Source organism: Hypomesus nipponensis, chromosome 9 (assembly GCF_054491055.1).
Source record: "Hypomesus nipponensis isolate SF chromosome 9, ASM5449105v1, whole genome shotgun sequence".
NCBI lineage: Eukaryota > Metazoa > Chordata > Actinopteri > Osmeriformes > Osmeridae > Hypomesus > Hypomesus nipponensis.
The window spans coordinates 17,316,515-17,331,250 of record NC_140369.1 but is presented as its reverse complement, the minus strand read 5'-3'; the positions used below and the strand labels follow the sequence as shown (position 1 = coordinate 17,331,250).

The 14,736-nt window shown below is 42.9% G+C and overlaps 4 protein-coding genes across 9 annotated transcripts; 1 reads left to right on the top strand and 3 right to left on the bottom strand.

Annotated features, from left to right (window-relative positions):
• Positions 1-134: 134 nt before the first annotated feature.
• LOC146273295 (cytokine-inducible SH2-containing protein-like) lies at positions 135-2,339 on the bottom strand. The gene is made up of 3 exons (XM_084704147.1): positions 1,883-2,339; positions 1,322-1,470; positions 135-1,114 (listed from the first exon to the last, which is right to left on the bottom strand). Exons 1-3 carry the CDS (start codon positions 1,900-1,902, stop codon positions 621-623), a joined length of 663 nt encoding a protein of 220 aa, XP_084560273.1. The 5' UTR covers positions 1,903-2,339; the 3' UTR covers positions 135-620.
• Positions 2,340-2,841: 502 nt separating this feature from the next.
• twf2 (twinfilin actin binding protein 2) lies at positions 2,842-8,346 on the bottom strand. 2 transcript variants are annotated; one of them, XM_084704142.1, is made up of 9 exons: positions 7,991-8,346; positions 5,573-5,751; positions 5,389-5,484; positions 5,112-5,216; positions 4,961-4,975; positions 4,685-4,810; positions 4,336-4,486; positions 3,849-3,970; positions 2,842-3,759 (listed from the first exon to the last, which is right to left on the bottom strand). In XM_084704142.1, exons 1-9 carry the CDS (start codon positions 8,085-8,087, stop codon positions 3,592-3,594), a joined length of 1,059 nt encoding a protein of 352 aa, XP_084560268.1. In that variant the 5' UTR covers positions 8,088-8,346; the 3' UTR covers positions 2,842-3,591. The 2 variants fall into 2 exon arrangements, with proteins under 2 accessions (XP_084560268.1, XP_084560269.1); XM_084704143.1 differs by lacking the exon at positions 5,389-5,484.
• Positions 8,347-8,788: 442 nt separating this feature from the next.
• wdr82 (WD repeat domain 82) lies at positions 8,789-11,650 on the bottom strand. Its single transcript, XM_084704146.1, has 9 exons — positions 11,278-11,650; positions 10,792-10,889; positions 10,302-10,368; positions 10,088-10,187; positions 9,870-9,986; positions 9,599-9,754; positions 9,367-9,436; positions 9,104-9,246; positions 8,789-8,993 (listed from the first exon to the last, which is right to left on the bottom strand). Exons 1-9 carry the CDS (start codon positions 11,436-11,438, stop codon positions 8,964-8,966), a joined length of 942 nt encoding a protein of 313 aa, XP_084560272.1. The 5' UTR covers positions 11,439-11,650; the 3' UTR covers positions 8,789-8,963.
• Positions 11,651-11,700: 50 nt separating this feature from the next.
• glyctk (glycerate kinase) lies at positions 11,701-14,736 on the top strand. 5 transcript variants are annotated; one of them, XM_084704138.1, is made up of 5 exons: positions 11,701-11,925; positions 12,648-12,960; positions 13,038-13,189; positions 13,327-13,502; positions 13,658-14,736. In XM_084704138.1, the coding sequence occupies exons 1-5, from the start codon at positions 11,907-11,909 to the stop codon at positions 14,549-14,551; spliced, it is 1,554 nt and encodes a 517-aa protein (XP_084560264.1). In that variant the 5' UTR covers positions 11,701-11,906; the 3' UTR covers positions 14,552-14,736. The 5 variants fall into 5 exon arrangements, with proteins under 5 accessions (XP_084560264.1, XP_084560262.1, XP_084560263.1 ...); XM_084704136.1 differs by having other exon boundaries at positions 12,571-12,960; XM_084704137.1 differs by lacking the exon at positions 11,701-11,925 and adding an exon at positions 11,984-12,316 and having other exon boundaries at positions 12,571-12,960.

Genomic DNA, 14,736 nt, shown 5'->3' with positions numbered 1-14,736 from the left:
TCAAAAGGGAGGTTTTTGTTTCAAAAGTTTGCTGACATTGTGCAATAAGGAATGTGAGAAGCAATCTTGCCCTAACGATTCGTTTGTTGCCTGCTCATAAACTGCCATACGACCTACTAAAACACAACAGCACATTTAATACAGCATTGGCATGATCGTGTCATCTTTTTAATAGAAAACTTTTTGACTTACAACATAAAAAATGCAACATTTATTGAAACATAATTAAAACAATAAAAATACATTTTATTTTCAAATTCAGAGCTCTTATTATGAAAAAACGGTATACCCGCAGCATACAAAGGGGTGGCAGATCTGCACAGATGTCCATTCCTTTATAAAATAAGTATACTTTACAGTACAGAGTTGTGATTTCTAGTCCATCTCTTGCAGGAGTATGTGACACCCCACTGCCCTTTGTGAGGAAAATAAAAACACCAAATCGGGATATTCTTTCCTGGGACAGATTGTTTCAAGTCACTTGACCTCACATCAGCAGAGACTCCACTATGGACAATCACTGCCCAGGGCCTCCTTGTGTAAGGAAACCCTTTTGCCAGTTCTCCTTGATGAGAACCGTGATTCGATCCAGCCCTCCGTTAGTATGTGAGCGGAGGCTGTCATACCTGGAATGGGTAGTCCTGCACGTAGCGCATCAGTGGTCTTGGCAGTGGCAGTTTGGTGGGACAGTCGGTGTGTTTATTGATGGTTAGTCGAGTAAGGTGCTGGAGGGAGGGGAAGGCCTGGGGCTTATGCACGGCTTTCTTCAGCTTCAGCACCACGCTGAACTCCTGCAGCAGTCGCTGGGAGGCCTTGGTAGGGGCTTCCTCTGGCTTCGTCTCTTCGACTTTCCTTCCTGGTCCCATGTAGTGCTGCACGAGGCTGGGCACGTCGGGGAAGGAGAGGAGACAAGGCCTGGCTGGTGAGCTGGAGTCCAGTAGAAAACGGGCACTGCTATACTGGATTCGTACACTGGTGGGTCCACGGGCAGTCCTGACAGACAGGGTCAGCATATACATGGGGTGGCTGCTATCCCGGACGAGGAAAGATCCATCTGAGGCTCCTTGTAGAGCTGCATGGGCCTGGGCCGCTGTGATGGACCCCCAGTACCACCCTGAGAGAAAGGTCAGAGTGGTCACTCCGTCATTAGGGTGAACCAGACGATCCACGCTTTCATCTACACTCAAGGCTTTATTTGATAAGTCTTGAGTAGCGCAGCTAGATATTAAGTCCGCTCACTGAATTCCATATTTTGATTAACATCATTATTCTGTTCAACGTCATTGGTGCCTGCTGGAATACTCTTAAAGCAGGGTGTTACCTGAGTTGTCCAGGTAATAGAAGTTGCTGGCGATTGCATGGAGGTCCTTTGTGGGGTCCCACAGTGGAGGGATGCAGTGGGGGGAGGGAACCATCGATGTCCGCATGTCTAGTGGGGACTCGGTGGCTGTATGCGGCAGAGCTCTGGGGCTGGAAACAAGAGGAAAGACATAAGTACTGACATAATCTACTGTATGATGAAATGAATAAACACAAATTAATCACCAAACTTATTTCCAGTCTTCTTAGTAAAGCCAACATGGAAGAGGCCACAGTCAGTCGGATTTGGTTATTTTTATATATAGTAACAAGGAATGGTGATATAGCCTATAATCTTTTGTCTCCATTGATTTAAAAAAAAGAAAAGTGATGATTCAAGTAAATATTTCAATAAATATAAAAATACAGACCAAGAATACATTTCTCACATTTCGTTCTGAGAAAAATATACTAAATATTGACAAAGGAAATATGTGTCCTCCCACACGGCATAACCAATTGTTAGCATTTGTGTATGTTTGATGAAAAGTATATGTATAGAGACAAAAAAAAGTGAACTTACCTTTGAACACAAAGAATCATGTTCTTATGTTGAATATCTTCTGACAAAAGAACAGCCAAAACTGAAGCAGCGAATAATTTAATAAAGCTTTGTTCTATCACGAAATCCGCCTCAGAGTATTTCCAATAGAAATGTTGTAACCTTCTGAAATGTTGTCTACATATGAGTACAAATATTATTCATATTAGTAGAATCTTAAGCGGCTGTTCGAAGTGTGTTGTCTCCAGAGTGAGATCCAAATGTGTGAAGGACACTGTGAGGGTTTGGCTTATAAAAATCACCAATTCCAAGAATTCTATTCTAAGAACTGTACAGCAGAGCCTCTGACGTCAGCCAAACTGCCGCCGCCGCGATCCCTATTTTGCTGAGGTTAAAAGCTTTATGCATGCACAAACACAAATTATACTTCCAAGTAGCCAATATGGCAATGAAGAGTTTTGATCTGTGAATCGGTCGTGCTGCGTCGGAAAGCTACAACTTGGCTCTCCGTCCAGTTTTCTTTGGAACAGCACTACCAGGAAAGGCATCGAGTCTTCCTCTCATCCACTTTCCAGGAATGATTGTGAGTTCATCTCCGCCCACTTGAAACCTTTGCCTACTGTTCGGAGAATTCAGTGCCTCACCAAGACAATGGGACGTAGATGGGCTATTTCTTTTAATACATATTTGAATTGATTTCGCAGTACCGCATAAACAGTGCTTTCAGCTGGTCTTTAAAAAACAAAAATCCACACTGACCCCGTGTGTCACCTTATAAACCGTTTTATTTATGACTTCTAATTCATTCGTTGTCTGTTATGTATACTTTTATTATATATAAAATATATATGTACTCTGTTTTGATCATTGACCTATAGTCCTTATGGTTAACCCATGTAGATATGATGACATACCAACTATTTGTTGCTATCTGCTTTAACCAATACAGCGACCGCGAGCACACAAAATAATCACAAACATACAGGAAGAAAAAAAAGTTTATTTGGAATTCCTTTCCTGATAAGTATCACTTGTATTTTATACAAATATTGAGGAGATGCTAGACATACATGGAAGGAGAGAATCACATATCTAATGTAATGTATGTGGCATAGCAGTAAATATACTGACTATCATAAATAGAAGTAGGCTACCATACAACATCCTAAAATATCAATTTCACATTACAGAGACTACAACCCCGTTATCTCACAATTGTTTTTTGTCTCTCACATACAGGTATCAATATTTACTTTAATTCCTGTTGTTTGTCTGGGGATTCTAAACCCACCAATTTATAGATAAAATACAACATCACATTCTGTAAAGCTGATGTCGTCCATTTCTGCATACCCTAAAGGCCATCCAAAAAATCGTTACTCTGAACTACTAATACTGAAGGAATACTGCAGGAATGAGCATTCATTAATTTACATCCTTCTACGCAATATATTTTGTGTACATACTAGACTTCTGGTAATGAAAACATGAACAATAGGGTTAGAACATCTGATACATTTGTAATGGTAAACTAGTCTTACTAAGATATTGAAATATTATGTCCTAAACAATTTTTTTCAACTTTAAAACAAAAATGACATTATGTTGAAATACAAATGACAAGACAAATCCCCTTTGGTTTCCCACTGCTGTCTGTGGGAACTAGGAGAGCAGAATCATTCAAGGAGGAGAAAGAAGGAGACTGTGGATATGACTAGAAAATACAATTTCTAGCTCTCCAGTCTGCTTTCCCCAGCTCCTTTGATCAGGCGTTTATTCCCTCTTTTGCCTGCCGGGCCACGGGGCTTGGCAAAGGCCTGCTTAAAAGCATGCTGTTTAGGGTGGACTTCATCATACAGGAATTCCTCTGTCAGCTCATCTCCGTTGTCAATCTCCAACTGAACCAAATACAATGACAAAGTGTAAACACACAAAGAGATGTCCTTCTCAGATATTCCCAGAAGTATTGGGACAGACTGCTGCTAACCTTTTTAGCGACCTCCAAGTGGTAATCCTTTTCTACCTCTTCCAGCAGTCGACTTTTACAGCTGGAGTACAACATCCGCTCCTTAATGCTACAGCTGTAGCCTGGCATGGAGTATATGAACACTGGAGAGAGGGGCGGGGGAATAAAAAATTAAAAGTTACAAAAATAAAGAATAAAAAAAATATGCAGTGTATATTACATTTCACAATTACTGCCTATTTCAGTTAGAATTTGAGAGAAGTGCCAATAACCTGGTTGCTTTTCAAATCAGTGACATATAAGTAACAATATAATATACAAACACACACTCACTCATTTACAAATGCATACACCCCGGGCCCTCCCCACTCAGACTGGATTAGAAAGATAAGCCGAAAATACGTAATAGTTTGGCCCAGCTTTGGTATTCTGCTTAAAAAATGACATTTTACAACATTCAATGCATAATAATTGTTATTAATCACATCAGGAAATAAGAGTGACTAACCAACAGACTCAAGATAGTCTCCTTCGTGGGAGTGTTTGTAGAGGAAGAAGTGGTATCTAGGTGTGTCAGTTGGAACCCTGCAGGGAAGTTCGCATGTCTCTGTGGGGTTACAGTGGACCAGCTCAATTGTCTCCTTCTCTGTGTCCAACCTCTGCAACAACGACACAGTAAATTAGCTCAACTATAATATTTCATAATTCCCCAGACAATCACTGCAACGACAACATTATCTGTCAAGTATAACAAACGTTTTTTTTTAAATATATTTCACTGGTGCTAACTGTATTATGAGTAGTGTGTACTTGCCCGGATCAGTGTGCAGTATTACATATGAGTGTTTTCCCCTCACCAGCTGTATGTAGTTGATGCATTTTTGGGCAAGTTGGTGAAAAGCTTTTTTGGCCTCCTCCTGCAAGGGAAAAGAAAGGCCTTGCATCGTCTGGTGCATGCTCTCCACCGTGATCTCTGTTTTCACCTGCAGAGGGCAGAATACACGCACATACACACACATGGGATTGATTGTAGAGGGGAGACGATGAAGCATGCCATCCTATATGATCCATATTTTTTGAATGATTCATCAAGTCATCAGAGGTCATGGAAACACGTGTGTGTACGTTCTCACCTGTTTCACACGGCCCTGGAAAAGCAACGGTAGCAAAGAGTTAACGACCGAATCAAACGGACCTTAGACGATGGATGAAGAATATAAAAAATATATATAAAACACACAAAGGCTGTGCTTTGTTTGTATGTCCTGAGTCTTGCCCTCTCACCTCTGTGAGTTTGATTCGCTGGAGCTCCTGCTCTGCTACTGTGAGTGGTGCAGGCCCAGAGCAGGAGGTCACGTGGCGCTGGTAGCCCTGCAGGCAGATGTCCTCCTAATGATAACAGCAAACGGCAGGCCATTTAGAAAATGGATCCAAACAGCGTACAAATAAGAACATCTGACCAAAACGGCTGGTGATTAATTAGATGACAAGCTAATAATACAGTGGCTTTTTAACTGGAGCATCTTTAAAATACTGAGGATTTTCTTATGATGGCGCTGACCTCTACAGTGCCAAACATCTCATCTTTAACATGACCGCCCCCAAACTCTTTCTTCACTGTGGCTCGGGTGGCAGCATACAGCATCTTCTGTCTCACCTGTAGGCAACACAGTGGGTGGATTGGACATCTTGTGACCTGTATGACCTATGTGTGAAAGACTTTTCTTTTCTTTGTGGTGACATACTGGGGACTGGTCTGGAGACCATGAGATGAAGATCCACTCATAGCCCTGTGCATTCTGGGAGTCGAGGCGGTACATGATGTAGCAGGGTTCTTGGTCATCCAAGAGAGGAAGCAGGAAGTGGTCATAGTCCTGGTCCCAGCTCTGTGACGGCTCTCTGTATGTCCCCAGAACCAGCTGCTCTGAAAGACAGAGCGCTACTCATCACATACCTTGCCCATTTGTGAGATTCTCCTAACACAGCTCTCATCAAATATACCTCAGGTGTATGGAGGATCAAAGAAAAACACATGTTTTGTACAACAACCCAAGATTCTGCAGATTAAACCTTTTCGGTCCTTTTTCTCAGTGATATCTGTTATCTTGAATCCCTTGTTTCATGCATGTACCTTCTTCTCAGTGGCTCATCTTTCAATCTCTCATGCTCACTGTCAACAGTTGTCTGAAATGAGCTTCAACATTTAAATGAATTATTTATCAGATCATCATCCTGTCATCTAATTGTCCATTCCAAAGATTAAAGGATTATCAGCATCAGAAAATTATTATAAAAAGCTAAATAACCCAGAATGTCTTTGATTATATAATTGTGTTTGATGAATCAGTACAACACAAGACAAAGAAATGGCAGAATGGAAATATTTCAGATCTAATTCTAAGCTACTTTAAGCATTAAACAAACATGTTTGAAAAATGACCAAAAATGGGTGGAGAATTAAGTCATTGTTTGCCACTTGTTTGTATACCCATTGTTCTTTCCATTCTACTCATGGTTAAGGACTAAGTGGAGCTTGTGTATTGGGATTTTATGTTTGATATATTTTGACTTAATGCCTTTTTTTAAGGTTGTATGGGCTTTTTCACTAGCCTTTAAACCTATAACTGGGTGCACTTACAGTACCAGTCAAAAGTTTGGACACTTGGGAAAATGTGTCCAAACTTTTGACTGGTACTGTACATTTTAATGTTCATGAATGTACACTGTCTCTCTTGATCAAATAAGTAAATAGATTGATTTAAAGGAAAGTAAACCTCTGAACTAGTCTGCTATGTACAACACAAGGTTGTTAAAATACTTAATAGTTACAGTTACACATGTATAACTGAAATCACACGTTGTATATACAATAAATGTTCTACAAGTAGAAATCTATGCAGATATAATGAAATACATACACAAACCAACATTTCTGTGTCCTTGGGGGACGTGCGGGGGATTTCCTAACAGCAGTGGCTATTCTTGGCCCCAACACATTCCAACTCTCAGCACAGACACATACTTTCCATCAGCCATTCTCTCTATCTCTCATTCGCCCTCACACATTTGAACCCTCATCCCACCCCTGCTTGGATTCTTCTGTTGTCACATTGTTAGAGGCTAAACTATGCTGTCCCCCTCAGTCATGAGAAATTTGTTACCAAGGTGACCAAACTAACTGGGAACACATGATCTATGATAGTAGCCAATGAGGTCTTAGAATTGCAGTGACACATCAAGCCAGCAAATCATGTAGCGATGATGAAATAGTATCCTATCCTGTTTCTTTTTCAACACTGCCATGCAACTATAACTGAACAGCAAGATATAACAAAGACCATGGATGTCTACATCACATTATAAAAGTGTCAAATCCATAAAGCCCAGTCAGTACATCAATTGAATGTAATGCAGTCTTATTCCAAAGTGTTAGAGACTGTTGACCTATAAACCTTTTGGTGACAGACCTCAAAACTTCATGTAGACGGCCCTGATTGGTGTCAACTGAATCTGTCAGATGTCTCACATCACCATGTGACTAGACACAATGTCACTCAGAGCACACAAACAGGATGTAAACATCCTGATACACATTTTAGGAAATGTATATAGCCCTAGCCCTTAGAAGCCAACCTCTTGCCTAATGGTTTTACCGATGCCTTGTGATGTATAATCTGGCAAATGACCTGACTGTTCTGTTGTTTTTACAATGTACAGATGACTTACCCAATCATTTCCAGCAGCTGTAATTGTTTAGTCTATATACATTTGTGTAATATTCTGCTATAGGATGCAAATACTTGTCACAGTAATGACCAGATTTGGCAATTAGAGTGTTAATCATGCAATAACTGTCAACAGCCAGAATGCTGAGCGTGATCAAACATCATCTGACCAACTCCAGAAGTTACTCAACACATTGTGAAATCAGTATTTTCTGACAACTCATATGACATCTCTATGTCAAACGGTCATAACAAACGGTCATAGAGAAAAGGTCAAAAGTCACGAATCATTCCCCCCACACAATCAAATACACCATCATCACAAACATACATAGTATTTGTCGAATAACTCAGATCTGTTTTAGTTCCATAGATTAATCAAAAACATCAATCATCCTTTTTCGAACCGGGCTCCTGTCTCCGGCCAGGATCACTCACCATCTTGGATCCGCACCTGGATAAGACGCACCGCTCCACCTCTCGCCCTGACCAAGAACTCTCTCAGTTCCGCCGTCACCACAAGAACCAGAAACATGGCGGGTCAGCTAGGGAGTCTATCCCACCTGTTGTGTTCTCTAATGAGGTTCAAGAAAAGGAGGAAGAGACGTTCCAGGAGGGATTCAGGAAGCAGGCCCAAGCGCAGGGCCAGAATTTCAGTCCCGTCAACTTTCAGGCAGACGGGGGTAACCTGTAGCAATACAGCTCTGACACAGCCTGTGGAAGTTAGCACGGATCTAAATGAGCGTATCGCTGAGTGAGTGTGAGCTCTCTGAACGTGTGACAGTATGACAGGGGACACAGCTCCAGTAACTAGGGCATGATCGTATGCAGCCTAGAGGGAACATGATCCCTTCTCTCCCAAATTTAGCCGCCTCGGGTACCTAGCTCCCCAACCCCCACCCCACCCCACAGCGAGGGGACCAGCTTCAAAGAGACACTAAAGACTTGAAACGCCAACAACTCCTCACCTGTGCCCCTGACCCCGACCCGTGACGTTATTGGTGGTCAGTAGTTAGCTGTGCTTTGGTGTTAGGAAAAAGCCATTTGTCCAGGGTGCAGTAATTCAAGCCAATCAACTTACACTTGGGTTATGTGTCAATATAAATGCTTATGGAGCAGTTAAGGACTACAATTTTCTCTTGTAAAAAACTGATTTTTATTTATATAAATTATTGTGTGTTATTAATACCACACTTGTGACCAACTTGGGTAAAAAAAAATAATAATTACAAACACTTCTTAGAAAAATGAAAAGTTTTAATATTATATAAGTATAAAAAGAACAGAAAAATCAGACAGTTGATTGCTATAGTCTAAATATTTACATTCATTAACTTCAGTGGACACACTTCTGGTCCAAAGGGGGGTGTTTCTTTATGGCTTCCAAGGGTGACCCTCTTCAAAGCTGTCATTAGTCATCAATGGTGGGGAGCCAGAAAGCCTATAGAGGAACAAGCACAATTCAGATTATTGTTCACCATTCATATAAACATGGGACATGATACATGAACAAAACATGCGTAATGATCGACGATAAAACTAGTCTCTGACCATGTTTGAACAGGCACTGGCGAAAGTCATAAATTTGGGGTTGAACTGCAGGCAGGTGACAGGACCCGTGTGTTTCCCGTCCAGCAGCGCCACCTTCATCCCACTCTCTGCATTCCACACATGGATCTTTCCATCCTCAGACCCTGTTATAGAAGACACACACAACAACCTATTACCAGGTCTAGTTTACTGTTAACAATGAGGCCGCCGTGGTGGTTGCCTTTCTAAATAGGTGCCACAGAACACTTGTCTGGAGTACTTACCTATCATGATGAACTGAGAATCTGGTGTGAAGGAGGCTTCCAATGGTACGCATTTGCTGTTGTTGTAGCCCTGAGAAATAACAAAAAAATCAACAACATCCTTATGTTTTCATGGCCGTACTGCTCCCTGTGTCACTCGCCAATATCCCTTCACCAAAGACATGTTTTCTTAAAGCTTCTTTTAGCTTATGACGTGTGCCAGCTATGTGTGTGCACACGAACGATCCCTCACCCCAAAGGAATGCAGCACTGCGCCCTTGAAGGCGTCGAGAAGCCTCAGGGCTCCCCCGTTGGTGGATATCAAGATGAGTTTCCCATCGTTGCTGAACTTGAGGCCTGTCCATTCACAAGTCCGGTCGTACTGGAGCTTGAAGGTAGCAAACGGACCCTAAAGAAGAAAGAGAAAAAAAACAGCTAATCTTAAAACCAAGGAAGGAACCATTTTATTAACAGTAAAAAGGCTACAAATTCTACCAATTGTAATTCTATTTTTTATGACTGACCTTGTCAAAAGACCGCAGGTCGTACAGTTTGACCATCTCTGAATTGACTCCAGCAGCAAAGATGAGGCCCTCGGGGTCAAAGGAGCAGACTGGCTTCCCCTGCAGATGCATCAGTCCCTGAGAGTTGGACAAAGGGATAATACGTCTTAACACACCGGCCTTCACATTTGGCATTTATTAGTCATTTAACGAGACGCATAAGGAATGAGGATACTAACCTGGCAGTTTGGAGATCGCAGATCCCAAAGCCGAATAGTTTTATCTAATGATCCAGATATAAATGTATCGTCCACAGGCGACATTGAAAGAGCCACCACTCTAAATAAAGAGAAAATGGCATAAAAATTCAGCATTCATGTTCAATTAGAGTCAAAATATCTATACATTCCACTCAGGAGATAATATTCAATTGGGTTTCTTTGGCCTATTCACCTTTTGTTATGTCCGGGGAAGTAGCGAATGTATTTGTTGTCGTGAAGGGAGAGGTACCGGATAGTGTCTGAAATGAATATAATAGCATGAAACTGACTAGATGCAACAACATTTCACCAAATTAAATCTATTCCAGTTAGCACTGCATACAGAGCTCCGGGTCCTGAAGATGATGGAGCAGAAGAGACGTGTAGGCACCACCCTAGGCAAGGCAGTGGCTTGTACAGTTAGCTCCTGTATCGGGCAGAATCGCAGACCCTCAAACTGTACAAACAACTACCTCAGACCAAGGTGTGCAGTGGGCTAGTCTTTGATAGACGTCCATGAGGTCATCATCTGCAGAGAACTCCTTATGGACAACCACCGGACAATATTTTAAGCACACACAATATGTCAAGCCTAGAAAGCGGGTCAAACAAAGTTGCCTGTGCATGTATGTCGACACATATATGCTACAGAAATCAGCTGTTAATTTGTAATACTAACATACCATCAATTTTATTGGAGCTGTAGACCACGGTGTTGGCTGCATGTGTGTACCTGATCAGATCAACTCCATACTTCTTACTGTAAAGGGTGCGCTTGGGTCTGGGTATGAAACAGATCAGAGAAAGCATGATAGCCTATTAGAGAACTGTATCAGTAAACTGATGGAAAAAACTAAAACGTGTTCAAATATCATATTACAGAAATACAGCTGCACGATTATTATGCATCTAGCTTACACACTTACAACATTGAACGGACATACAAATATTGATATTATGGCCACAGCCTATGAACCCTGTCAGGCTTTGCACGCAAGTCCGTGGATGTAGTTTTGCAGTAGGCCGCACTTGGGAAAGATTAGCCAACTAGCCAGTTACAGCAGCAGCAGCAGAGGCTGAAGCAATGGTCGGCCTAGTACTACTACTACATGCTAATGCTAAATAGAGCAGTAAACAATCGATTTTTATGTATTGAGTTCGAGTCTTACTTTCCCTCCTGGCAGTCGTACAACACGAGTGAATCATCGTCACTGCTGGAAATGACAGTTTCACCATTTGAGCTGAAATCAAAACAATTGATTTTGTCTGAATTTTCCCGGAACACCTTTGCAACCCTGAAGCTCCGCAGCACATTGTCCGTCAGCTTCATGATGGCCTCTGTAGAGGGGGCGCAGACCCTCGATTTCTATTTGAATATGCTATGTCAAGATTACGTTTACGTTCTTAGTGTAGAAATAAAAATGAAACAATAAAATTTAGATGGCCATTTCAAAAACTTAAAAGAAATCCCGCCTGTTATAAATGTTATCTGAGTCACGAAACAGCACCGCCTTCTAAGTCGGACGCGCGCACACAGTCAGGAGCGAGCATTCACGATTGCACTGTGACCTCTCGCGATGCAGCGCAAACCAACGGGTGATCCTGTGTTTATTTTTTAGCTCACATTTAAGTTGGCTACTAAAAAAGTTGTTTAAATCGGTACCCTCTCATTGTTGTGCAAAGTTTCAGTTGATGTACATTGTCTCCCGTCTTTAGTCCTGTCTGAGATTGGAAGCAGTATAGCAGCCCTTTCAAATATTCATAATGGGAAGTAAATAACTGGCTTAACACTCAAGGGATGCACCAGAATGATGCAGGTGAGAAATATGTTTGCTGCTGTAAACATATCCAGTACTCGTGACTCATGCCGTAGTAATATGTTTTTTGTAGTCGTCACTAAAAATTATATTGTCTCCATACTGTCTTCATGTCGCAGCCATCTGGATTGGATAGACCTTCAGTGCAAACTGAAAACATTTTTGGTTTTGTTTACCTTCTTTTAAAATCGTAGTAGGCTAGTTACAGTCTGTCTTTGCCTCGTTGCCTGCCCTATGGTCAAGCTGAGTCAATCATTACACAATGGGTACACATTTAACTGGAGTCAAGCTCTATCCAGATTTTGCCACACTGTGTCAATGCTGATTCTGACTAGCACACATACTTCTAATATACAAGAAGAAGTATCTTGTATCCCCCAACCCTGCACAGGTAGGGTAACTTTTTTGCACTCATGGAAAATTGATCAAAATCTGCACAGGGACAATGGAATTAACTGAATTTACGTTTTGTTTATTATTTGGCAGCTGTATATTGCTCATGACGTATTAGAATTGTTCTAGCATTGTTAGTTGTGTGCAATTTCTAAAATCTGAGACAAGTCAGATGACCATAATAACAGTAATTATAAATTAGAATTCGTTCCACAGATATATCATGCCTTGCTCATTTGTTGTTCTTTCTAGGGGCGAATTCCTGCAACAACCCCTTGATCTTTCCATGGCTCGTGTATTGTCCTTGCGTCGACCCTTGTCTCTTCTAGCTCCTTTAGGGGTACGGCACACCGCGTTCTGCGGAATGTCCCTGGACACGCGGGCACGGGAGGTGTTTGCTGCAGCAGTGGGTGGTGTTCAGCCAGACAGCGTGGTTCGGAGGAGCCTGGAGCGCAGGGGAGACTCTCTTCTGGTTGGTGGACGCAGCTTCACGCTCAAGCACAATCTGCACCTGGTGGGGTTCGGCAAGGCCGTGCTGGGTATGGCGGCTGAGGCAGAGAGGATAGTGGGGGACCACCTGGTGAGAGGAGTCATCAGTGTGCCACACGGCATTCAAGAGGCCCTGCGGCAGCATGGGAAAGAGTAAGGATACGACTTAAAGACGAGGAGAGCTAGTAGGCGGAAGAGGTATAGTTTCTAACTAACACATGACTCCTCAGCCAGATGCTGTTGAAGGACGACAGTAGGATTAAAGTGATGGAGGGTGCAAAACACAACTTGCCAGATGCCGATGCTCAGAGAGCTGCTGCATGCATCAAAGAGCTAGCCTGTGAGCTAACGGAGAGTGACCTGTTGCTAGTGCTGATCTCAGGTAAAATGTGCAACTGTTATTGAATGCCTCTTGTATCAACTCATACACATAGATCCGTATACAAAGTACAGACCGTGTGTCAATGTTTAGGCACAGCAATCTTATCTAAATCCTTGTGTGTGTGTGTGTGTGTGTAGGGGGAGGCTCCGCCCTCTTACCTTCACCAGTTCCCCCTATCACTCTGCAAGAGAAACAAGACATCACACGTAGACTAGCAGCTGCTGGGGCCACCATTCAGGAGCTGAACTCGGTCCGACGTGCTCTGTCCTTGTTGAAGGGTGGAGGACTCGCACATTCTGCTCATCCCGCCCAGGTGAGGCAGGTGTTATACAAACCTGTTTACATGTAAGTGACTTACTGTATGTCGCTCTGGATAAGAGCGTCTGCTAAATGACTAAATGTACATGTGAGAATCAGGTTTTTCCCATTTTTCATAGATTTTGCTCTGCACACTTTTTTTGTTAACAGGTAGTAGCACTGGTTCTCTCTGATGTGATAGGAGACCCTCTTGATTTGATAGCCAGTGGTCCCACTGTGTGGAGTGAGGTATGGCCAGAGGACGTCTTGGCAGTTCTGGAGCAATACGGACTGTCTTCTTCTCTCCCCACGTCAGTGAAGGAAGTCCTTGGACGGGCCGCTCCAAGGGGGGAGGGGGCAGGGAAGCCATCGGAGGCGGAAGGACATGTTCTCAATGCCGTGATTGGCTCCAATAGCATCGCCTTGAAGTGTGCCAGTCGGCGTGCAAGGGAGCTTGGGTTCCGTCCAGTCGTGTTGTCCCCAGGGGTCTGTGGTGATGTACAGCTCGTGTCTCGCCTCTATGGTCTATTAGCTCACTTTGCCTGCTCCCCTGACGAACCCCACTCAGATATTGCCTCTGAGATGCTGAGACTTGGTCCGGAGGTGGGTGTAGAGAGCTGGGACTTGTGTCGTACCATGCAGGTGCTGGGTGAGGGGCATAAAGAAGGCTGGGGGGCCACCTGTTTGCTGGCTGGGGGAGAGCCCACTGTGCAGTTGAAAGGGAAAGGGCTAGGTGGGCGAAACCAGGAGCTGGCTCTACGAGTGGGGCTCGAACTCAGAGGTATGGAGTTGCCTCCCAAGGGCCCAGTGTTCCTGAGTGGTGGGACAGATGGACAGGATGGGCCAACCAACGCAGCAGGGGCTACCACAGATGGGGGACTGTGGGAAGAAGCGAATGCTCAGGGGCTGAATATAGACAGCTTCCTTTCCAACAATGATTCCTACACATTTTTCTCACGTCTTTCTGGAGGACAGCGCCTGCTCTTACCAGGGCTGACAGGCACCAATGTGATGGATGTGCACATGCTTCTTATCCCTTATGGTGATTCCAATCACCATATCTGATCAGGGAGAGAAGCCCACAAATGGTTACTTTCAAAACTTGTATGCAGACCAGATGTTTGTACTTGGGGTACAACTTTATTTACCATGGCTAGAAAACACTATGTTTAATGTAAGTAGTTTGGGGGGAAGATATGAGCACTCTCTGAATAATAGAATGGTTTATAGAATAAAAACACTTTCTAACA

What these genes read in the sequence shown, in the direction of transcription:
- LOC146273295 (XM_084704147.1), bottom strand. Translation starts at nt 1,902, where the DNA reads ATGATTCTTTGTGTTCAAAG. An exon ending in ATGATTCTTTGTGTTCAAAG is followed by an intron (nt 1,471 to 1,882) that starts GTAAGTTCACTT and finishes TCTTGTTTCCAG; the next exon opens with CCCCAGAGCTCTGCCGCATA. An exon ending in CTATTACCTGGACAACTCAG is followed by an intron (nt 1,115 to 1,321) that starts GTAACACCCTGC and finishes CCTTTCTCTCAG; the next exon opens with GGTGGTACTGGGGGTCCATC.
- wdr82 (XM_084704146.1), bottom strand. Translation starts at nt 11,438, where the DNA reads ATGAAGCTGACGGACAATGTGCTGCGGAGCTTCAGGGTTGCAAAGGTG. An exon ending in TACGACTGCCAGGAGGGAAA is followed by an intron (nt 10,890 to 11,277) that starts GTAAGACTCGAA and finishes TTTCATACCCAG; the next exon opens with ACCCAAGCGCACCCTTTACA. An exon ending in TGCGATCTCCAAACTGCCAG is followed by an intron (nt 9,987 to 10,087) that starts GTTAGTATCCTC and finishes TCCAACTCTCAG; the next exon opens with GGACTGATGCATCTGCAGGG.
- twf2 (XM_084704142.1), bottom strand. Translation starts at nt 8,087, where the DNA reads ATGTTTCTGGTTCTTGTGGTGACGGCGGAACTGAGAGAGTTCTTGGTC. An exon ending in CCAGGTGCGGATCCAAGATG is followed by an intron (nt 5,752 to 7,990) that starts GTGAGTGATCCT and finishes TCTGTCTTTCAG; the next exon opens with AGCAGCTGGTTCTGGGGACA. An exon ending in AGACTATCTTGAGTCTGTTG is followed by an intron (nt 3,971 to 4,335) that starts GTTAGTCACTCT and finishes CCCTCTCTCCAG; the next exon opens with TGTTCATATACTCCATGCCA.
- glyctk (XM_084704134.1), top strand. Translation starts at nt 12,160, where the DNA reads ATGGTCAAGCTGAGTCAATCATTACACAATGGGTACACATTTAACTGG. An exon ending in TATCCCCCAACCCTGCACAG is followed by an intron (nt 12,317 to 12,647) that starts GTAGGGTAACTT and finishes TGTCTCTTCTAG; the next exon opens with CTCCTTTAGGGGTACGGCAC. An exon ending in ATTCTGCTCATCCCGCCCAG is followed by an intron (nt 13,503 to 13,657) that starts GTGAGGCAGGTG and finishes TTTTGTTAACAG; the next exon opens with GTAGTAGCACTGGTTCTCTC.